The 22,138-nt window shown below is 59.0% G+C and overlaps 1 protein-coding gene across 1 annotated transcript; it reads left to right on the top strand.

Moving 5' to 3' along the window:
- The first annotated feature begins 3,430 nt into the window (after nucleotides 1–3,430).
- Nucleotides 3,431–19,514, top strand: SFRP1 (secreted frizzled related protein 1). The gene is made up of 3 exons (XM_009901636.2): nucleotides 3,431–4,116; nucleotides 9,169–9,246; nucleotides 18,279–19,514. The coding sequence occupies exons 1-3, from the start codon at nucleotides 3,582–3,584 to the stop codon at nucleotides 18,599–18,601; spliced, it is 936 nt and encodes a 311-aa protein (XP_009899938.2). The 5' UTR covers nucleotides 3,431–3,581; the 3' UTR covers nucleotides 18,602–19,514.
- The last annotated feature ends 2,624 nt before the right edge of the window (nucleotides 19,515–22,138 follow it).

Raw genomic sequence — 22,138 nt, 5'->3', positions numbered from 1 at the left:
TGCCTGGTAAGGAGCCTGTGGTCTCCTTGGGATCCGATCTGCACGACCAAAGGAAGGGCTGTGATGGGCTGGTCCCTCTGGGGTTCCTGCTGATGCTGCAGGTTTCAGCCCTGCTTGGAGAGGACCCCTCCATGAGCAGCACTGTGGGGAGCTGCTGCCCATCTGCTGTGTACAGAGCAGATCTCAGCATCTCCCTGAGCAACCTGCTCTAGTTGGAGATGTCTCTGCTCACTGCAGGGCGCTGGACAAGACGAACTTTGCGGCCCCCTTCCAACCCAATGCATTCTGTGATCTCTGGTGATTTGGGGCTCTGTACCTTGGTTCCTTGGGGAGAGGGTTGCCAGTGACAAGTGTGAGGAGATACTTCCTGACGGTGGGCAGGTCTCCAGCTCCTTTCCTTTGGGGTCCCCACCGAAGCAGCCGAGGGTCCCTCATGTGCTGTTTCTGAGCCCAGGCCCCATCACAGCAGCCCCAGGGTGTGATTTACAGCTCCTTGGTGACGTGCAGCACTCTCCCAGGTTACTCTGGCAACACAGAAGGGGTTTGCACCCACAGCGAGGTGCTGCACACCTGTGCTCCCCAGCCACATTCTTCTTTTGTTGGGTGAGAAATGCCTTGCAGAGCGTTCCAGGCTCCGCTGCTGCCTGGTTTATTGACCGCCAGACATCGCTGGATGGGATTCAGGCTAACTTTATATATATGCTACAGACCCTGAGAGCAGCCTGCACCTGGTGCAGGCAGAGCTGAGCCTCAGAGAGAAGAATGTGCTGTAATGCAGCAAGTTATTACAGGATAAATATTTATAAGCCCCTGTAAATATTTGCCATCAGTTCCCTCCTGGGACCAGGGGCAGACGGTCAGAGTTTGAGCAGTGCTGAAGGCATTGGCTGTTGCAGCCCTTCATGTGTTATCTCAGCTAGTAAAGCCTTTGCTGATTGTGTTTAGTTAGAGCCTTTAGTGGTGCTAATTTCACACTAACAGGGGACAGAGACTGGAATTGTTGTGTGCCTTGATCCTGGACCTGCTGTAGGCTGGCTCTTGGTGTTGGCAGCATGGAATAGGCTGGGTTGGAAGAGGCCTTAAAGGTCATCTACAGACCCTAAAGAACATAGACTACATATCAGAAAGAAATTCTTTGCAGTGAGGGTGGTGAGGCACTGGAACAGGTTGTGTAGGGAGGTTGTGGATGTCCCCTCCCTGAAGATGTTCATGGCCAGGCTGAATGAGGCCTTGAGCAAGCTGGGCTGGCAGGAGGTGTCCCTGCCCATGGCAGGGGCTTGGAACTGGATGAGCTTTAAGATCCCTTTCAACAAAACCATTTTATGAATCTGTGAATCATCTAGTTCCATCCTCTGCACCCTGGGCACTGCAGGCCACCAGGCTGGGGATGGAGTGAGTCACCACAGTGACAAAACCTCCCTGTGCAGATTCCTGTGTCGGGGGGCATGGGAGCATTCCTGGCTGCTCCCTGCTATTGGAACCTTGGAGCTATCTGCTGAGAAAACCAGAAAACAAACATGGCAAAACCAACATCCTCCTGGGCAGGCTGAGCCCAGCAGGGGCTATCAGCTCTCAGCTGGCCATGGGGGTGTCTAATCTAAAGCAAATATTCTCTGGGGAGGTCCAGGAGCTGTCCTGCTGCATGAGGTGCCATGGGAGCCATGCATCACTGCCAGGGTGGCACAGGGGGCTCCCCACAAGGGGACATGGTGGTCCAGGTGTGGTCTCACCAGGGTGGAGGAGAGTGGCACAATCACCTCCCATGACCTGCTGGCCATGTTCTGGATGCAGACTCCCCATGCCCTAACATCTGAGGGTGTTACCTTTTGGCTTAAATCCACCTAGGAGCACAGGGAAAACTCAGTCTCAGTTCCAGAGGCCTGCAGCCTTTCCTCACCCCATGGCTCCAGACAGGCCTGGGGCTATCTGCCATATGGAGCACAGAGGACACTGTGCTGCCATTTTGCAGAACCTCCACCAGCACCTTCAGTCTCCTCCTCAGTAGGGGGACAGCCACCGAGAGGCAGTGCCAGCCCTGGTGGTTTTCAAGTCACCTCTCTTGGGATAGGGACAGCAGATGCCTGTGGCTGGCTTCCTCTCCCCCATCACTGCAGCCTCTGTTGGGGCTGAGATGGGGCTAGTGCAGCGGTGGGAAACTGGGGAAGAAATGCCAGGGCAGGCAAGGCCATGACTCCTCCATGCCCTCAAACGCAGCAGTAAAACAATGGGCCCTGGGCAGCAGCGCTCGCAGGATTGTGGCGTGGGACTGTTTGGGGGCTCCACTTTGCTGCTCATGCAGGAGAGGCAGTCACTTGGCAAAAATCAGCTCAGTTAGCAGGCATTGTTCCTAAAGAGCCCGGGGCTGAATGGGCTCAGGGCTAATATATTCTATTATCCCACGCCTGCCTGTTTTCCAGGGGCGGTGTGGAGGGAACCAAGCATTCCAGTGCTGGGCAGCCAGGGCAGAGCATGCCCTGCCAGCCCTGTGGCACTGCCCGGTGGGCGATGTAGCCAGGAAGACTGAAAAGGGATGGGAGGGCAACTGCTGCAGGCAGGCAGGGTGGGCGTCCACAGCCAGGCCATGTCAGCTTTGAGCCAGCCCTGGGACACTGAGTGCCTGGCATGGGTGGATGGGAGCAGAGCAGCCACAGTAGGCATGGGAGGCTGCAATGGGGACAGAGCTGTGGGGACAAACAATGGAAACAGGCACTGGAACAGGTTGCCCGGGGAGGTGGTGGAGTCACCATCCCTGGCAGTCTCGCATGAATGTGGTGCTGAGGGACATGGTTCAGTGGCAGTGGCTTAGCGGTAGTGGTGGAGCTGTGAGCTCTGGGTTGGACTTTATGATCTCAAAGGTCTCTTCCAACTTCAGACAGACCCACCAGACCCAACCACATCCACCAGACCCGAGCAGGCACAGCCGAGCCCGGTGCCCGGTGGTAGGCTCCTCGGCAAGCTCCTGTGCTGGGGGGGTTCTCCCCGTACCCCTGCCCCCGCGCTGGCCACCCACGGCACCTTGCCTGGTACCACCGGGCCGAGCGCCGCGACCCCTCTGCCGTTGCAGGTGGCGGAGGCAGCCCCGCTGCGGCGCCGGGGCCGTCCCGGTGCGCGGGGCCATCGGGGCCCGCCGGGGCGGAGCGGGGCGGGGCGAGCCTGGCCGGGCCGAGTCGCCATTGGCTCCCGGGGTCACTGATTGACAGCGGCGGGTGAGCGCGCGGCGGGCGGCGCCTCTCTGATTGGCTGCCGGGGGCTCACAAACCCGCGGCGCGGCGCGGCGGGGCCAGACCGGGGCCGGGGCCGTGGCCGGAGCCGGGGCGGGAGGGAGCAGGAGCGGCAGAGGGAGAGGGCGGCTCAGAGCGGGGCTGCGGGCGCCCTGCCTCTGACGCCCAGAGTGTCTGCAGGCAGCGGGCACCGAGCGGGGGCCAGCGGGTCGGGGCCCCGGGCAGAAGTTGGGGGGCCCCAAGCAGGGCGCCGCGGAGGAGGCCGTGGGAGGGAGCGCGGGTACGGTCCCTGGAGGCGGCCGCAGCCGGCGGGAGCCCGGCGAGGAGCGGCGGGCGGTACCGTCGGGGCCACCGTCGGCGATGGGCAGCGTGCGGGGGCTCCGCGGGGCCGCGCTGCGGGCGCTGGTGTCGCTGGCCGCGGGGCTGCTGGCGTGCGGCGGGGCCAGCGAGTACGACTATGTCAGCTACCAGTCCGACCTGGGCCCCTACCCCGGCGGCCGCTTCTACGCCAAGCCCCACCAGTGCGTGGCCATCCCCGCGGACCTGCGGCTCTGCCACAGCGTGGGCTATGACAAGATGGTGCTGCCCAACCTGCTGGACCACGAGACCATGGCCGAGGTGAAGCACCAGGCGAGCAGCTGGGTGCCCCTGCTCAACAAGAACTGCCACATGGGCACCCAGGTCTTCCTCTGCTCCCTCTTCGCCCCCGTCTGCTTGGACCGGCCGGTCTACCCGTGCCGCTGGCTCTGCGAGGCTGTGCGCGACTCCTGCGAGCCTGTCATGCAGTTCTTTGGCTTCTTCTGGCCCGAGATGCTCAAGTGTGACCAGTTTCCCCAGGACGACGTCTGCATTGCCATGACCGCTCCCAATGCCACCGATGTCTCCAGGCCCAAAGGTAAGCTGTGAGCACGCTGCAGCCCTGCTCCTCGTGCTTTGAGCTGAGCTGGTGAGGCAGGCATAAGCCCGGGGGGGGGCTGTGTGGGACTGAAGGAGGCTCACTTGAACTCTGCTTCTCGGCAGCAGTCCAGCTCCAGCCTCCAAGCACCCTGCGAGCGCTCCTGTCCTGAGGAGAGCAGGATGCCCTGCCGGCTCCTTGCCTTCATCCCGGAGCAGAGCCCGGGGGCAGGTGGTGCAAAGCTGCTCTGCTCCTCATGCCGGCACCGGGGCTGGGCTCCAGCCCTGGTGGACCCTTTGTCCCCAGGTGCTGCGCTGCCCTGGCAGCAGTTTCTCTGCCGAGCCTGACTCTGTGGGGCTGTGCTGGCAGCAGCAGGCTGTGCGGTGCCGGTGGCAGAAAGCGCTTCCTGGCTGGAGTGAGCGATGACAGCGGTACTAGCGGGGTGCCTGCATCCCGCTCGCTCCTGGGGTGCGAAGCTGCGCAGCTGGTGGCTCTGCGTGCGGTGTGGATCCAGCCCTGCCCTCTGAGGTGGGCTCTGCGCTGGCGAGAGGGCAAGAGACTTAGCAAGGAAGAGTGGGGGAAAACGGACAAGGTGCTTGTGTCCCTTGAGTGCAGGAGGTGCGTGCGGGGCTTGCTGGCGTTGCGATGTGTGGCTGCTTGTGGAAACTTTACAAATGAATAAACGAGCGTTCGGCACCGCGCGTCGGAGCGCTCTGAAAGGCTGCCGGAGGGATCTCTGCGGAGGGCAATGAACTGCTCTGTGTCCGGAGCTTCACGGCAAGGGATGGGCACGCCTGGATTCACGGGGACTTAGCGCTGGCACTTGGGAGTTGCTCAGGGGTGGGTGAGCCACGCGTGGCTCCTGCACTGTGTCCGGAGCTCATCCGGAGGGGAGGTCACCCTGTGGCGTGCAGTGACCTTCACAGGCAGAGGCTTCATGTCCTGCTTGCCTGGGAGCCCTTCCCCAGCCTGCTGGCGACCGTGCTGCTGTGATCCCGCTCATCCCGGTGCGGCTTGTCCTTCGGGGACTCCTTTGGTTAGGGGCAGAAAGAAGGAGCAGAGGTCCCAGAGCAGAGTGGTGATGTTCCGAGGGTGTCCCAGGACCCCCGTGGGGGCACACGGACAGCAGCGAGGGGCGAAGGCTTCAGTGGTCGCTGCGGGCAAGGGGGGCACCTGAGCTTGACGCATCTAGAGCTGTGCCTTGGGCAGGGAACCTCTGCTGTGCCTTGGCAGTGGCATCCAGGGGCCCATGGGATGGGGAGTGTGTGCCCATGCTGGGGGTGAGGTCTGGCTGCCCTCGGTCCCGGACCCCAGCCCCTCCCTGAGCAGCACAGCCAGGCTGCTGTTCTCACTGTGGCTTTCACTTACTGGTGGGATTGCTGGAGGAAGCTCTTTGTTTTCCAGGAAGGCTCTGAGATCATCTGTCCTGTATGAACCTGGACCCTTGGTCAAGACCGCAGCCATGTCCTGTGTGGGGAGTACAAAGGTTGCTTTTATTCCCCAGGGACTTGCAGCCAAGCGTGCTCCTGGGTCTGAGCTGCTTGTTGCAGAGCTGCTGCTTCCAAGGTCCAAAACAGAGTCTGAACTGTTTGCAGGTCGTTCATTTTAGAGGCATTAATGACACCATACCTGGAAACATTCTTTTAGGTCAGCAGCCTCTAAGTGCTTCCGTGATCACCTTTCAGACCCACTGGGGTGGGATATTGCTGCTTTCTTGTGGTGCTGCTGAGGTGCCTAGCAGCACAGCATCTGAGCATCTGCTGCCCTTCACAGGCATCACTAAATTGCCTTTTCATAAGGAATTACATCAGCTCAGGTGTGACTCCTTTGTGTGTCTGTTGCTGGTCCTGTTTGGGTGCAGGGAGGCCTCATTCTGCACAAGCTTTAGGGTGTATGAACTTGTTCTTGGAGTGAGCTGTAAGCCAGAGCTGGGTGACTGTTGCAAGGAAACACTGCAGCCACTCAGATAAAACACTGCTGAATGGCTTCATGGAACTTACGTCCAAACACTTTGGAAACACAGAATGGGTTGGGTTGGAAGGGACCTTAAAGATCATCCAGTTCCAACCCCCTGCCATGGGCAGGGACACCTCCCACCAGCCCAGGCTGCTCAAGGCCTCATCCAACCTGGCCTTGAACACCTGCAGAGAGGAGGTACCACAACCTCCCTGGGCAGCCTGTTCCAGTGTCTCCTCACCCTCACTGTCCAGAACTACTTCCTCCTCTCCAGTCTCAATCTCTCCCCTTTCTTTGCAGCCAAGTTTGCAGTGGTGTCTACAGAATGCCAGTTTGGCTGCTGGCACTGCCACTTGTGCAGAGGGGTGCCTGTGGGCAAGCGTGTTTGCTGCTGCAGTTCAGCCCTTGCATGTGTGTGCTACAGGTCCTTCCCTCTGCCCAGAGCTCTGCCCCTAGCTTGTGTGATTTTTGTTTTCCATGAGTGCCAGCTCCTGGAGCCCCTTTGTTCTGGGGCACTGGGGTGTTTCCTGTTGATTCCAAGAGTGTCAGGAGCCAGCAGTGTGCCCCCTTTTCTCTGGGCACTAATAAGAGTGAGGCCCTTTCAGTGTTTTTTCCCCATTAACACCTCGAAATTGGAATTTCTTTCTGCCTCTCAAAGAGCTGACCTGCTGAATTCCTTTCTCCTTAAGCACGAGGCGGTAAAGCCTGCAGGCCCACAGGATGCATCAGGGGAGTTGCAGATTAATATAGCATTACACATTCCTTCTCCTGCCCCTGGAGTAAGCTGGCTCCAAAGCCAGGCATTAGAAAATGGCCAGCAGGGAGGAGAAAGCAAGCTGGAAGCAGGAGAAGGAAGCTTGTGCTTGGTGTTGAGCTGTCAGCTGCAGAAGATGGGCCCCAGCCCAGCTGCAGCAAGCTGGGGGGCAGGCAGCTGTGCCCAGTACCAGGAGCTGCGGTGGGTTGCTGGCTGGGCACATGCTGGCACGGCTGCCTCTGGGCCACTGCAGTGGGGATCACCTGTGGCAGGAGGACCCAAATTATGGCTGGGCTTCTTGTTGGCTCCTTCAGCCTGGGATGGTGTGGGAAGGGTAAAGTGCTGGGCAGCACTGTGGGCTGGAGGATGTTAGCTGTGATGCCTCAGGAGAGGTGGGAGGGCAGCTTTGGGATAGCTGTAGTGGGTCTCTGCCAGCCTGGGCATGCCAAAACATTCCCCTAGCACAGCTAAACCCAAGCCTGTGCTTTCATCAAGGAACAATGAGTCTGATTTTTCCATTGGGGTTTGGTTGTTCCCTTCGCTTCCCTGCAAGGCTCCCGGGGTGGATGCAGTGGTGGCTTTCACGCTGTGTGTCTGGCCCTTGCAGGCTCAGCTGGGCTCCTGGTGTGTACTTGGGCTGCTGAGGGACATCCCAGTGCTTTGTACAGAGATGTGCAGAGATGAGCTGCTGTGTGGCAGGGTCCCTTCCCAAGGGTGGTCCCCAGCACAGTAACGAACTCTTGGCACTGTGGCAGAGGCAGACCGCAGGGGTTGTCCCCCCCCTGTCAGCCTCCCCTCATCCTGAGCTCATGGAAGTGCAGCCTGGATGGAAATATTCTGACTGCTGATGGTAAAAATAGTGTTTGGGATGTCACCACATCTCCAGAGGCAGCAGGCAGCCTCTGTCACTTCAAGATGGTAGAAGTGGCAGCTGCACTCCAGGGGTTTGGAAGAGGAAGTGCCCAGGTGAGAGGCAGCGCTGCCAGGAGTGGGACTGTTGAGGCAGCTGCTGGGTTGCCTTGTGGCTCACCCATCAGGGCCACTGGAAGGCCATTTGCTCTGCATGTGTGATTAATAAAGACACAGTGCACGACCCCAGGAACCAGCAGTTGGCACAGACCAGATCTGGGAGGTTGAGAGAGGAAGAAGCAGCCACGGAAAACAAATGTGGGGCAGCAGCGACAGAGGAGACTCTGCTCTGTGGTGGGTGATGGTCGTGGCTGTGCCTCCCTTGCCAGCTGTTCTGGCTCTGCACCCCTCTTGCTAGGAGACCTCTGTTTCTTCTCTCCAACAAGACTCTGGGTTCTGCTGGCCTGGCTGAGGGCTGGAAGGAGGCAAGGAGGGCTCTGTCTGCACGCAGGGACCAGCAGATGTTTCGCTGCGGCACTGTCCCTGAGAATAACTCCCTTGTGTGGGAAGGAGTCCACAGTTCCCCTGGACCAGGAACAGAAGCAGCATCTCCCAGCTCAATAAATTCCTCCACCAGTAGCACAAATCTGTGTCTGTGCTGCTGGGTGGTCTCTGCTCCGACTGGAGACGGGAGCCTGGAAACAGATTTCTATTCTCTGGACGAAGTGAGCTTTCCTCCCGGGATGGAGCCCAGCGCCGTCCCCTGGGCTGGGGTTTCCTGAGAGGAGGATGTGGGAACCCTTAGCTGCTGAGCAGAGCTGGCTCTCCTCTGCTGGAGCCACCAGGCTGTCCTGCAGCCCGTGGGGTGCAGCTGGGCCAAAAGCAAAAGAGAGCAGCTGTGCACTCCGGGGGTCGTGCCGCAGGTCTCCTGCCGACCGGTGCCGCTCTGGGGCGGGGTGGGAGGGAGACAGGCATGGGGCTGGCTGTGGAGTGGTCCCTGGCATTGAGGGGAGCCTGTGCAGAGCTGGGCTGGGTCATTCCTGAACTGCCCTGCCTGGATCTGGGATGGCTTCTGCTCTGGGCAGCCCCTGGGCACATGAGCCACATCCCTGAGCTCTGGTCTCCTGCTGTCCCGGGGCCTGGGCACTGTGTGCCAGCCTTGGCACGCTGCAGGCAGGGAACGGCAGCAGGCTGTGGGCCATGCCCCGTGGCAAGCAGCTCCCCTCGGCTGAGTGCCTGGCCCTGAAAAGCCTTCTCCTTGCCAGCCCTGGCTCCTGGCAGCAGCCTGCCCTGCCCAGCCTTGGGGCTGCTGGCACTGCTGGAGTGGGGCTGGCAGGAGCTTGCTCATGGCCAGTGCAGCCCTGGGAGCTGGTGGATGGCTCCTGACCCCCAGCCCTCCTGGGGGGCTGGCACACGTCCTTGAGGGCAGCAGTCTGACAGCGTGACATGCTCCTTCAGCTGGCTCCTCACCACCCTTTCTCTCCTCTTGCCAGGAACCACCGTGTGCCCTCCTTGTGACAACGAGATGAAGTCGGAGGCGATCGTGGAGCATCTGTGTGCCAGCGAGTTTGGTAAGGAGGAGAACTGGGGGCACCGGGAGGCTTCCCTGGGGGGCACAGAGCAGCGTGGCTCCAGTGTGGGCTGGATCCCCGACGGCGGAGCGCTGCCTGCCCGGCGCGGTGCCTCCCGGGGCCGGGGAGCCTCTAGGTGTCAGTGTCGGAGCGCAGAGACCGGCCCGGCCGGCGCCGTGTGCCCGGGACCCGTCCTGCACAGCGGGCACTGGCGCAGCGGGGTGCTGGTGCCACTGCCTGTGCTCCTGCCGCGCCCTGGCTGCGGTGCTGAGCGTCCCTCCTGCCCACCCGGTGAAGTGCCATGGGCGGCAGGGTCCCCACGTGTGGCATCATGCAGCATTCTGCATGGCAAGTGCAGCCCTGCTGCAGGCTGTGGGCAGCCCTGGCCACGAGCTGGGAACAGAGTCCCAGCCTGGCAGGGACCCCAGGGATCATCAGCTCCAACCTTCCTAGGTCACAGCAGAGCTGCGGGGAGCTGGGCCCAGCACCCTGGCAAGCTGAGGCTGCAAACAGTCCGGTGGAGAGGACTCCACTGCTTCCCTTGGGAGTGACTCCAGTGTCTGACATTTTCTCCTGGAGCCCAGTGGGAATCTCTCCAGCAGTATCTTGTCCCCAGCACCTCTTGTCTTTGCCATGGGACTCCTTGTGAAGGGGGAGTCTCCATCCTGCTGGCAGCCAGCCTTCCTGTGCTGCTCCATGGCAGCGAGGTCTGCCCTAAGCCTTCTCTTCTCAGGGTGAACACCCCCAGGTTTTTGAGCCAGCCCCAGGCCCAGATGGTGTTTGTTGGTCTGGCATCTGGGGATGAGGCCTAGGTGACAGTGGCTGCTCTTTGGTGAGCGTGGTTCAGAGCTTAACCCTGCTTTTCCTGTGCTCTTGCACACACAGCATGGGCCCTTGTTCCACTTGCAGCCACGAAGGAGCAAACCAGCTGCCTCCTTCCCTCAGCCTGCTTGCAGCCCTGGGTTCTTTCCAGCCAAGTTATGCTGCTCCTGTCAAGCCTAGGTGTAAGAGCCCAAAGCCCATCCTGCTCTCAGTGAGGGCCAAGCAGTGAGCTTAAACAAATGCAGAGCTGCTTGAAAGCCGTGTCCCAAATACGTTCTGAGTGAGTGAGTCAGACAGTGAGAGGTAAACAGAACTTCAGTTTGGGGTGGGGGGGAAGGATTGCAGAGAAAAAAGCCCCGAGCCGTGTGAGATCAAACGCAGCAGTAAGTGGCTGTGACGTCCCGGCTGGCCGCGGAGCTTTCCCGGAAGGCTGTTAAAGGCACATTGAACAAGGTGTGCATTCCGGGGGGATTAGCACTTGAATGTGCCACAGCAAACCCAAACCTGCTCTGTCTGCTGCCCTGCTCACCCTTCCTGCTGCAAAGGAATTCCCAGCTCTCCTGCAGTGCCACGAGGCCTCTCAGCCCAGTGCAGGGGAAAGCACCCAGGGGGGTGCCCATGGCAGAGCTTCCCAGGAGTGCCTCAGCTCTGGGGAGCAGAGGCATGGACCTGGTGCCACAGCCTGGCTGGGGCAGGATGTGCTGCTCTGGGGGGTGGTGGGGCAGGAGTTCCCTGAGCTCTGATCTGGGCAGGAATGAGGTGGGAGATGGAGCTGCCCTCTCCCTGGAGGGCTTCAAGGCCAGGTTGGATGGGGTCTGGAGCAACCTGGTCTAGTGTGAGGTGTCCCTGCCCATGGCAGGGTTGATCTTTAAGGTCCCTTCCAACCCAAAACCATTCTATGATTTTATGAGTAGGAGCTGCCTCTCACCCTCTGCATCTGTGGGGAGAGACTGGAGAGAGTTTCCCAGCCAACAAGTGGCTTTTGGTCCTGGTTTGGGCAGGGGCTGTGTGCCATGGGGTGACACAGAGGCACTGCCCCAGTCCAGGGGCTGTGGGCTTGGGGACCTCTGTCCTGGAGGAGTGTGTGGCACTGGCTGGGTGGCAGGGGTGGGTCTGTGCTGGTGGGTGGCTGCAGTACCTGTCACCTCCCTGGAGGTGAGGGAGGTGGCATCTTGGTGGGCAAGTGCTGGGAGGGGGTCTGGGAGTCTGACCACAGGCTTGCAGCAGCCTCCCTGTGCGCCAGGAGGGTTACACAAGGGCAGCAAGAGGCCAAACCAGAAGCATGCTGTGGCTCTGCTCAGCAGCTCCAGGCTTTGACTTGCCCACAGAGAGAGCTGGCTCCTGGGAAGAGCTGTGGGGACAGCATCCAGGGGATGGAAACATTCCTTGGCAGGCAGCACCCTGGGCAGGGCTGCGGCCGGCAGCCACAGGCAGTGTGAGCAGCAGCTGCAGGGCAGAGCTCTGCCCACCCCTCGTCCACAACGGCTGTGGGCCCAGGTGGTGGGGATGGGTCCCAGCACTGGGGGAGAGAAATGAGCCAAGTCTGCAGGCTTGGCTTGCTGGCAGGAGCTCCACTCAGCCAGCAAGGCTGAAGGTTGCCCTCTCTGCTGTGCTGGGGAGCTTGGTGTTGGCACTGAGAGACCTATGGCCATGTCTGGGTGGCAGCAGCTCCCACAAATAAATAGAGCTAGATTTGAACTGGCTCATGGGAGCCTCTGGGGTCTCTTCAGAGGTCCCTTCCAAACCCAACATGACAACTAAAGATCATGCAGTACAAGCCCTCTGCCAGAGCAGGGTCCCCTAAAGCAGATCATGTCAGGTATCAGAAGTGTGTTGGCACACCAGCTGCCACACCTGGCACACCACGGTTCTCCAGCTCTGCTGGAAGTCCTTTGCTCTCTCTCAAAGCAGAGCCTGGTGGGGGTTTTCCTGACCATTGCAGGGAGTTTGGGATGGTTCTTTGCTCTGTGGGTCAGCACAGCTCCACCAGGTAACTGGGTTTAAAACATGTCAGAGCTCCTGGTGATGCTGAGGTGGATCCCATTCCTTCTCCTTCCCACTCTTGCTTTCTCTTTCTCATGCTCTCTCTCTTGTAGACTGCAGGTAACCATCTCTCTGTCATCAAGTGGAAGCTGGGCATGGCTTGGATGTACTTTAGTTCTCCTGCTCCTCCCCATTGCAGACTCTTGCAGTGGGAAGCTCGCTTGTGTGGGTTTGCAGTGGTGTAGGTTTCATGCAGCTGCATTTGCTGTGTTCTTCCTCCCATCCAGGAGGGTCCTGGGAGCATGCAGGGCTGTCTCCAGACATGCCCAGCCTGCAGACAGCTGGGGAGCTGGAGCAGGGGCAGATCTTGCCTTGCCCTGCATCCTGGGGATGTCCCAGCTGTAGAGAGCAGCCAGTGGAGGAGGTGTAGGCTGCAGGAAGCTTTCCCAAAGCACAGTGCATGGCCCTTGGATCTTTGTTTAGTCTTGGGGGGTGGGGGTGGTACTGTCAGGGGGTGATTCCTCAAGCAGAGCTGTTTGTCTGGCACTGAAATACCCCCCCCAGCCCTTCAGACTGAGGCTTCTCTTGCACATCCACCAAGGTAAACACTGGCAGCTGACAGGCTGCAGATCCTCACCAAGCCAGACACCTACAATAAATGTTTAAAGGAGGAGTGCTGCAGGGGGCAGCTGCTGGTGGCTCTTGCACAGCGTGGAGCAGGGGCACAGGCAGCGGTGCCTGGGCGGCGGTGGGTGCGGGGCCCCGGTGCCTGGGCGGCGGTGGGTGGGGGGCCCCGGTGCCTGGGCGGCGGTGGGTGGGGGGCCCGGTGCCTGGGCGGCGGTGGGTGCGGGGCCCCGGTGCCTGGGCGGCGGTGGGTGCGGGGCCCCGTGCCTGGGCGGCGGTGGGTGCGGGGCCCCGGTGCCTGGGCGGCGGTGGGTGCGGGGCCCCGGTGCCTGGGCGGCGGTGGGTGCGGGGCCCCGGTGCCTGGGCGGCGGTGGGTGCGGGGCCCCGGGGCCTGGGCACAGACTGGTGAGTGGGGCTGGCCCAACGCTGCGTGGGCTTGGCCCGGTTTAGGTTTTGGTGACTCCTGGGGTGCTGGTGAGGTGTGAGCTCAACCTCCTGTGCCCCCACAGCTGCCTCCCCCCAGCCTCCCTGGGCTGCAGCCAGGGTTTGCATCTTACTCCTGCTGTGGGCTGGGGTTGTCCATGGAGTTCATTCCTCTCTCTGTTTCTCTTGGTGATTTTATTTATTGTTTCTGCTCTTTGCCTGGGTCTGGGGGGATCCTGTTGAAGGAGCTCTCCCTGCACTGGAGCCTGCAGTACAATCAATACATGCTGTTTATTTTTGCCCCGTGACTGACAGCTCCTTGCCTGCAGCCTTCTCCTGTTACAGCCCTAATGTGTCTTCTGGCAGGCTTCCTCCTTTGAGTGATTTCTAAAGGAAGGAGCAATGAGGCCGAAGGAACAGCTGATCTTTCCCTTCTCTCACGTTCCCTTCCCTGCCCCTGAGGTGCTGGAGTGGGGCCCCTGCCTGTGCAGGCAGGAGAGGAGCAGAGATGGTGCCCAGGCTGCTGCGGGCTGGAGCGGTGGGGCTGGAGGTGCCCCTGCTGGGGGTGGTTGGTGAGCAGGGTGCAGGGCCTGGGCCTTGGGCTGCTCCTGGTACAGTGCAGTCCTTGCAGAGCCCTGGTGCTGGGGTGCTTTGCTCTCAGGTGGCACTAATGGGGTGCTCCCAGCTTGCCAGGTTTCCTCTCCCCCCTGCTAGAAAGCTCAGAGGCCTCGGTAAGAAGCTTCACATGAAACAAGAGTTGTGCTCTGTCAGCCTGGACCCCAAGCAGCTCTGTGGGGCCTTTGCTGCTCTTGGAGCTGCTGCTGCCAGGAGTAATTCCACTCTGAGGAGCACACACTTTCATAAACCCAGACCTGCAAAAAGGCATTTTTGTGTCTGCAGCACTCTGCCTGCACCAGAGACAGCAGAGCTGTGCTGCCAGCTCAGCCACGTTGGCTGACTTGCTCTGACAGGGCTGCATCACCTGGGCTGGGCTCTGCCCTTCTGCTGTTGGGCATCTGCACATCCAGAGCCACCACAGTCCCTCTTGGTGTCCTCTCTGGGCATCCTGGAGTCAGAGCAATTCAGAAGGAAGCACAAGGCAGCTTGCAGGGGAGGAGGCTGCCTGTGTTGCCTTCTCTTTCCACCTCTGATGGTTGGGGGTGGTGTGGTCCTGTGGGATGGGAGAAGGGAGGGCTGGCTGGTGTTGTGGTGTGCTGGGAGCCTGGACACTGGAGGAAGGCTGCTGGTAGCTGTTGGCTGCTGTGTGCAGGCTCTTTGCAGGGGTCTCTGTGCTGCATTGAGGTTGGTGCAGCCACCTCTGATTCTGCTGCTGGCAGCTTGCTGTCACCATGGGCAGGGTCTGGTGAGAGGATCCATGCCTGTGCTGGGCTGTTGGCAATGGCTCTCCTGGCTGTGGCAAAGCTCTGGTGAGTGCCTCATGCCTGGGCAGACATCAGCTTCTTGATGCTGGGGCTGAGCAGGGACAAGTGTGGGTTTAGTGCTCTGGGAGGATTCCTGCTGCTGTAAACACAGCGTGGCTGAGAGCTGTTCAATCCCAAATTAAATCCTGAAGGCTGCCTTTGTTGTGCTTGGTTTCTTTCTCTCCCAGCCTGAGCAATACTTTCACTTCTGTGTTTGCCTTTGAAGTGGGCAGCTGGACGCTGGAGGCCTCCTGCCATGACTTGCCCACGAGCAGACACCAGGGCAGTGCTCACCAGGGCCATGTCTGGCACGACTCTGTGCCATGCAGGACTCCCCCTCTGCCCTCAGCACCATCAGCCACGTGGCCCCAGGGCACACTGGGTGCCAATGAGCAAAGGGGGCACCTCCTGCTTGGCCAGTCCTGCCTGACTGGGAGAGTTGTTCCCCAGGGATGCTCCTCAGCTCCCACTCCAGCACCCAGGGGCTGCCATCCTGGCGCTCTGCTTGGTGATGTTGCAAGCGGAGCTGAGACAATGCCTGGCTGGAAAGGGCTTTGGTTTTATGTGTGGTCCTGGCTGCAGCTGGCCACCAGCACAGCAGGGATGGCAGAGAATGAGGCTCCTCTGCCATCAGCTCTCTTGTGGTATGGCCAAGAGCTGGTTCCTGGTGCCGTTGGTGCTGCTGTTCACAGCGCAGTTCCACCCTGATGCCCTCTGCATACAGGTGCCTGTAGCAGGGCCCTCTGTGAGCCCCCCAGGCCATGACCATGGGGGGAGCTTGGATTTGCAGGAGCTTGGGTGAGGGCAGGTGGTGTTGAGTGTGTTAGGGGAGGAGATGTGGTTGTGTTTGAGTGAGGGAGCACAGGGTGGGTTCAGAGGTTGTTTTGGGACATGCATCATGTGGGAGCCAAGGGGAGGATGGGCTCCTGGCTGCCTCTGCAGCGGTGGTGGTCTGGGTCCCTTCTGCAGCAACGGCTGATGCTGAGCTGCTCCATGGCTGTAGTGCAGCTGCTGGGCTGGGAGGCTGCCTGTGCTCTCACACAATCAGTAACCCTCCAGGTCCCTTCCTGGGGTCACCTCCCTCCTGGCAGTGATGGCTGAAGATTTAGTCTGTGTGACCAAGCGTGTCCTGGGGTCGCGGGGGCAGTCCCAGCTCTTCTCCCACTCGGGGCTGAGCCGGCTTTGGTGCAGTGCTGGGGAAGCAGGGAGGCCAGGGCTCCCAGGGACAAAGCTGTTTGCTTTGGCAGCTCCTTTAGGTCCCGGAGCCAAGGCTCAAATCCGTCCTGCTCGAGCTTTTCCCTGCTGCTGGGGCAGAGGTGTCCCCAGGGCTGGGGGGATGCCAGGCGAGCTGCAGCGATGGTCCTCCCCTGCCAAACCCTTTATGTTCTAGGAAAGCCACAAGCCAAGGGCTGCCTCCCACTGCGTGGTGTTGTGCTGCCGGAGCAGGGTGTGCAGCTGAGAACAAACCTGCCCTCGGGCACCACTCTGCTGGTGTGGGTGGAGGCTGCCAGAGCTGCGTGTCCGGCAGCTGCCGGCAGTCTCGCCTGAGCTTCAGGACCGTGGAGCAAGCAGGGGAGCGGGGGGAGGGGGGGAGGGGAGGCAGGTTGCTGGCAGAAGGGTGAAAACTGAGCAGTGATTGTGATGCCTTTTGGGCTTTTTGCTGTTGTGACTGCTCAGTCCCACAGCAAAACAGCTGAGACTTGGTAGTCCTTGAGCCAGGCTGCATCTTACCTGGGCACACTGCAGGCTCCCTGGGTTGCTTGTGCCAGGGAGCTGGGTGCTGGGAAGAGCAGCCTTACACAAGCTGTTTGCTCCCCTGCTCAGCCTCCTCGTTGATCCTCCTTGGCGTTATCTGATCTTGGCTCTCTGTGCTGCTGTGCACGAGTGAGGTTTGGATGAGTTTTCAGTTCCTGTCTGGCTTTATGGCTCACCTGGGCAGCTCCGTGCTCCCTGGGTCTGCGTTGCTGGCTTGGGAACAGGTAACTGCAGCTCTGCAGGGAGGGAGCAGCTGTGAGCTCCCACAGCACAGGATCACCACACCTCCTTTGTCTTCCATAGTCCGTGGTACTTGGAGTAGAAGCACCTCCTCTAGCTGCCAGATTGTTTTCTTCCTCTAGCAACAAGGACCTTGCAGGGATCACAGCAAAGCGTTTGGCAAACAAGCTCTGTGGAACAGATCTCGTCTTACCGGTGCTCTACCACTCCCCTGCACTGGCAGCCACTGGCTTAGTGCACGAGTTCAGAGTCAGAAAGGATAAAGGCATCGAGGTTCACCTTGAGGGATGCTGCTGCTGCTGCCCAGTTAATGTCATGGAGCTTAGAGCTGCCTGAGAACTGCTTGCTAAATTTTGCAGAATTGCTGCAAATTGATCTGGTTCAGCATCTTTAGCTCCTTGAAGCTGGAGTCTCTTTAGCTCCTTAAACATCCTGAACTGGGGAAGCAGATGGAATAAAAATTTCACTTAGGTTTCCAGCCCTGGATTACTTTCTTGTACAGTAACAGTCAAACAGGCCAGGGCTCTTGGCAAGCCCAGCAGGAGCGTTTGGCACCGAGGCTGATAAATAGCACAGCTCCGGCTGCCAGCGCGGTGGCTGGGAGCAGGAGGGTGGCGCAGCCTCGGCTGCCTTCTCAGGACTGTCATCGCCCTGTCCTGCTGCCATTTGTGGCTGGAAGGGTGAGCAGAGCTGCTGTCCAGAAAGCAACATGTGTTCACTGCTGCAAGTCCTCCAGCAGAGCGAGACTTCAAGGCAGGCTGCTGCGGGGAGCCAGCTCCCTGCCGGAGCCGCGGGCTGCTGCACGCCGCCGGCCGCACGCACTCCGAGCGGCAGAGGAGAAGGGGCAGCAGACAATTCATCACCCATCCCAGCACTGTTTATCTGCAGCTCTGAAGTAAACTCCCAAAGGATGGAAATATGTTAGTGATTTTTGGCCATATGTGCTTTTCCCCAGCAGTGAGGCAGAGCCAAATGGCACAGAAGTGATACTTTAATGTACAACACATTTGCATCGTTGGGGTTTTCTTTTCCCCATGTCCTCTAAATTCCTCTTCATGGTCATGGCAAAGGAACATTAATTTATTCTTTCTTTTATTTGGGCTGTGATTTACTCAAGAAAATGCTGAACCCAAGGAGGAAAATATTTGCTGTGGAAGTTGTGTGAGGTTAACTCCTCCAGGGAAAGGTGGAGCTGTGTGGCTGCTCTGTGCAGGTCCTGTGGGCCTGGCTCTTGGAGGGCTCTGCTGCTCGGGTAGGGAGATGGGAAGTGGAGATGTTTGGTGCCTGGGAACTTGTTGCACAAGCACAGGAGGGCCAGGAGAAATTGCAAGCAAATGCCTGAGAAGCCAAGCTGACCTTCTGAATGGTGCTTCCAGGCCATTCCCCACGTGTTCAGAGCAGGGAAATCTCCTTGCTTGCTGAGCTGACTGCCAGCAAAGAGCTTATTGCTGCTGCCTCTCCAATGGAGGCTGCCTGGCTGGGGGAAAGGGGCACAGAGCCCTGAGTGGCTCAGCTCGATGCTCTCCTGGGTGCAGGGGTGGCACTGCTTTGGGGACAAGGGGTTTGTCAGGGTCATCAGGACAAGCTATTGCCAGGGTGATGCCATGGAGAAGGGAGCCAGGGGACCCCGGAGTGGTGGTGCAGACCACTGGGTGTCTGCAGCTGGGCAGGGCATTGGTGCCCCCTCGCCCTCAGCCTCATGTAGTAAAGGCTTTGCACAAGGCTGCTCAGGAGTCATTCTGGTTTTCCCCTCTTGTTTTTCAGCCCTGAAGATGACCATCAAGGAAGTGAAGAAGGAGAATGGGGACAAGATGATCATCCCACGGAAGAGGAAGGCCCTGAAGCTGGGTCCCATCCGGAAGAAGAACCTGAAGAAGTTGGTGCTGTTCCTGAAGAACGGCGCCGACTGTCCCTGCCACCAGCTGGACAACCTTGGCCACTACTTCCTCATCATGGGCCGCCAGGTGAAGACCCAGTACCTGCTGACAGCCATCTACAAGTGGGACAAGAAGAACAAAGAGTTCAAGAAGTTCATGAAGAAGATGAAGGCTCCAGACTGCCCCACGTTCCCCTCCGTCTTCAAGTGATGTGGTGGGCGGCGGGAGAGCTGCTGCCCGGACCCTGTGCAGCCCGGCACCGCGGCTCCATCTCGCTCCTCTGCGGCAGGGATGCTGGAGCCAAGCCCTCCTGCTCCTCCCTTGTGCTCCTTGGAGCTTCCCTCGCTGACCCCAGCCTTCCCACCTCCCTGCTGCTGGCATTTGCCTGATGGCCTGGGTGAGCGTGTGCCACGCGGGCACCGAGCGGTGGCCCAGGTCACACTGACTGACACCAGCGGCACCCAAAGCCCTGTGGCTGTTGGGATGGCCGCTTGCATAGCAGCTGTCAGGTAAAGAGGGTGAGCAGAGGCGTCTGAAGTGCTGTCCAGAGGTGACCTGCTGGCAGCACGGACCCTTGGCACCCTGTCACTCCTGTCTCCATGGCTGCAGGGTCACCCTAACTGAATCCCCGTTTGAACCAGAGCCAGGCAGTTGGGAGGAGATCCCATCCTGGTGGGGAGGGTTAATGAACACAGAGTGGAGAACCTGTCCCAGCCTCTGGCAAATCCTCCTCTTAGCTAACTGCCCTCACTGTAAAAAAAATAAATCCCTTAGTAGTGTAAACCTGCTTAGTTTAAGCCTTAGCCCTGAGGCCTTGGTGGTACCTTGACCAGCTGGAGCAGTGAGCCCTCCCTTGCCAGCACCTCCTCTGAAGTGTCCCTGGGATGCCCACCCTGGCCTCTGTCATGCCAAGGTGCCCTGGCTGAGCCCTTCAAGCCTGGTAACATCCTGCTCCTTTGCCAGCCTTTGGGTCCCATGTGGCACTGCCCAGTTTGATGGTGGCAGGGGGGGGGCTGCCCTCACACATGCCCCCTCCTGCAGCAGCATCCTGCATGCTCCCCTGGCAGCCTGTCCTGGCAGAGCCCCTGCACGTGTGTGGCCAGAGCTGCCGGTGCCCAGCATTGCCATTTGGCTTTAGCCACACGCCAACAGCTGCCGCTCACAGGTAGCTCCCAGGTGGGGAGAGCTCGTGGCCAGCTCCTCCAGCTTGCCCCACTCCCTGCCTTTCCCAGTGCTGTTTTGACATCTCTCCAGGCTGCTGGCAAGGCAGCAGGTGGCAGAAGGTTGAGGACATGTCCCTGTGGAGCAGCGTGGGACACGCAGCGTGGGACACGCAGCGCCTCCATCCTTCCCTCCCGGCAGACACTGTGGGAGCCATCGGATTCTAGGCTTTGTCTGTCTGGTGTGTGACAACTTGGCTTTGTATGGCTCTGGGTTGTGGTTTGGTGGTTGGTTTTCTTTAATCCTAATCAAAATGTCATCGTCATATGAGGTCAGAGAGTCTATGGAAGACAGACTGTTTGCATCCCCGTGATGACATTCATCGACCGTGCAGAACTGCCTTATTCTGTTAATTGGACAAGTTCTGTGCTCCACAGACCCACATCACTCCCCACCAGCTGCACAGCCCTGCCTCCATGCAGTGTTCTCAGCACTCCTGGTCACTGCCAGAGAAGGAATCTCTTGCAAGCTGAGATAATCCTCTTGTCTTGCAGCAAAGTGAAATAACAAATGCTCGCTTCTGGGGTTGAAAGCAGCCCCGCTCAAAGCTGGCAAAGGAATTGTTCCCCAGGTGGGGACAGGGCTGCAGACTGGGTTGCAGAAGGGTTCCATGAAGAAGCCAAGCATGCTGAGGAATGAGGTTTCACAGCTCACAGAGAGCTGGGACAAGGATGTGAGCTCTGTAGAAAGCCCTACTGTAGGTTGTCTCTGCCCACTGTTTGTTGTAGTCTTGTTTCTTTGATGCAGAATTAATCATTGTAGCTAATGTGCTTTATTAGTGGATTAAAGAAATAAACCATGGGCTCCAACATCACAGCCTGCTGAGGTGGAATGACAAGTCCAGCCGTGTCAGGAACAGGTCTTGGCCCAGAGCTGGGGCATGTTGAGCTCGAATCCAGTGTGATCTTGGAGCATCCCCAACAACAGTCCTGGTTTTCCTTCTGCAGCCAAGGAGAAGAGGAGTTGCTTGTGTGAGATGGAGATGCTTAAACCCATAGCTGGGCTTGGGTCACCCTGGCTGCTGGGGGGTGTGCAAGAGAACACCTCTAGGCCCCTGCTGTGTGATGGGCTCTTGATTTGACACCTTAGAAAAGCACTTGAGCTGATTTGCTCTATGATGCTTCCTGCTGCCTAGAACCACTTTCAGCTCCTGGCAGGCTTGGCTGCTTGAAAAATTGCTTTCCACCAGCAGCTCTTGAGCTGGAAAGCCTGGAGCCAGGGGCTGGTGACACAAACAGGGCAGCAGCCTCTTTTCCTCTGCCCCAGTACAGAGCATGAAGTGATGTGCCCAAGGTTGTTGGTATCACAGAATGGTAGGCATGGAAGGGACCTCTCCAACCCCTCTGCCAAGGCAGGGTCTAGAGAAGGTCACACAGGAACGTGTCCAGGTGGGTTTGGAATGTCTCCAGAGATGGAGACTCTCTGGGCAGCCTGGTACCACTGGGGCATTTTCTGCCCAAGTAGTTCAGAAAGCCTGGTAGCACGGAGTGCCCGGAGATGCCTCCTGCTCTTTGCAAGCTGCTCTGTGCACTGTCTGAAGGACTTGGCCCAGGCTGCCTGTGGGCACCGTGCCAGTGAGGAGTGATGGCTCTGGAATGGGCACGTGGCTGACATTTGAGGACTCTGCAACTTCAGACCATGTTCTAGGGCTGCAGAAACCCACACCTCAGAGCTATGCACGGGAGGAACACTACCACTGTAATTACCTACTTAAAGCATCCTCTAATTGCATGTTACTCCTTGCTCTCTCAGTTGCTTCAACCACCCCTCTGACCCTCTGTGTCCTTGAAAAGCTGAGGGGAGCTGCTGAGCAGCTTGGTTGTATTCCAGACACAGCATCTGGGACATTTTCATCCACCTGGGAAGTAATTCTACCATTCTCTTGCCAAACTGCTCTGTGATCTGCCAGCTGCTGCTGCGGGCATGCAGTGGGTTGGTTCAGCCCTTGTCGCTGCTCCCCTCCCTGCTCCCTTGGTGTCTGGAGGCTTCTGGTAAAAATAGCAGCACTAGAGGAGCAGCAGCTGATGTGACATCGTGCTGCAGGCAGGGAAGGTGTCTTTCCACTTGGTTTTAATATTATTTTAGAGAGCTAACTTAGAGAAGTGTGGCAGGTGAAGGGGGACTCTTGTGAGAAAGAGAAGATCTGGAAGACAAGCAGAGAGCAGCAGTGTGGAGCTCAACCCCTGGGCAGCAGCCCAAGGCAGGAGGCTTTGCATTGCTGCAGGGGGTAAGCCCAGGAATATTTGTATACTTCTGGCAGGTAGATTGATTAGCAGCATGGGGGCTAGCACAGCTCTTGCCCTAAAAGGGGAAAGGCCCTTGGGGGAGCTGGGAGGGAGTCATAGATTTAGAATTCTAGAATCATAGAACTGTGTGGGTTGGAAAAGCCCTCTGAGATCATCCAGTCCAACCAGCAACCCACCCCCACCATGGCCCCAAGTGCCATGGCCACAGGTTTCTTGAACACCTGCAGGGATGGGGACTCCACCACCTCCCTGGGCAGGCTCTTCCAGTGCCTGACCACAG

This window comes from Dryobates pubescens, chromosome 31 (genome assembly GCF_014839835.1).
Source record: "Dryobates pubescens isolate bDryPub1 chromosome 31, bDryPub1.pri, whole genome shotgun sequence".
Classification (NCBI taxonomy): domain Eukaryota; kingdom Metazoa; phylum Chordata; class Aves; order Piciformes; family Picidae; genus Dryobates; species Dryobates pubescens.
The sequence above is the reverse complement of the archived record's forward strand: the minus strand, read 5'-3'. Positions and strand labels throughout refer to the sequence as shown.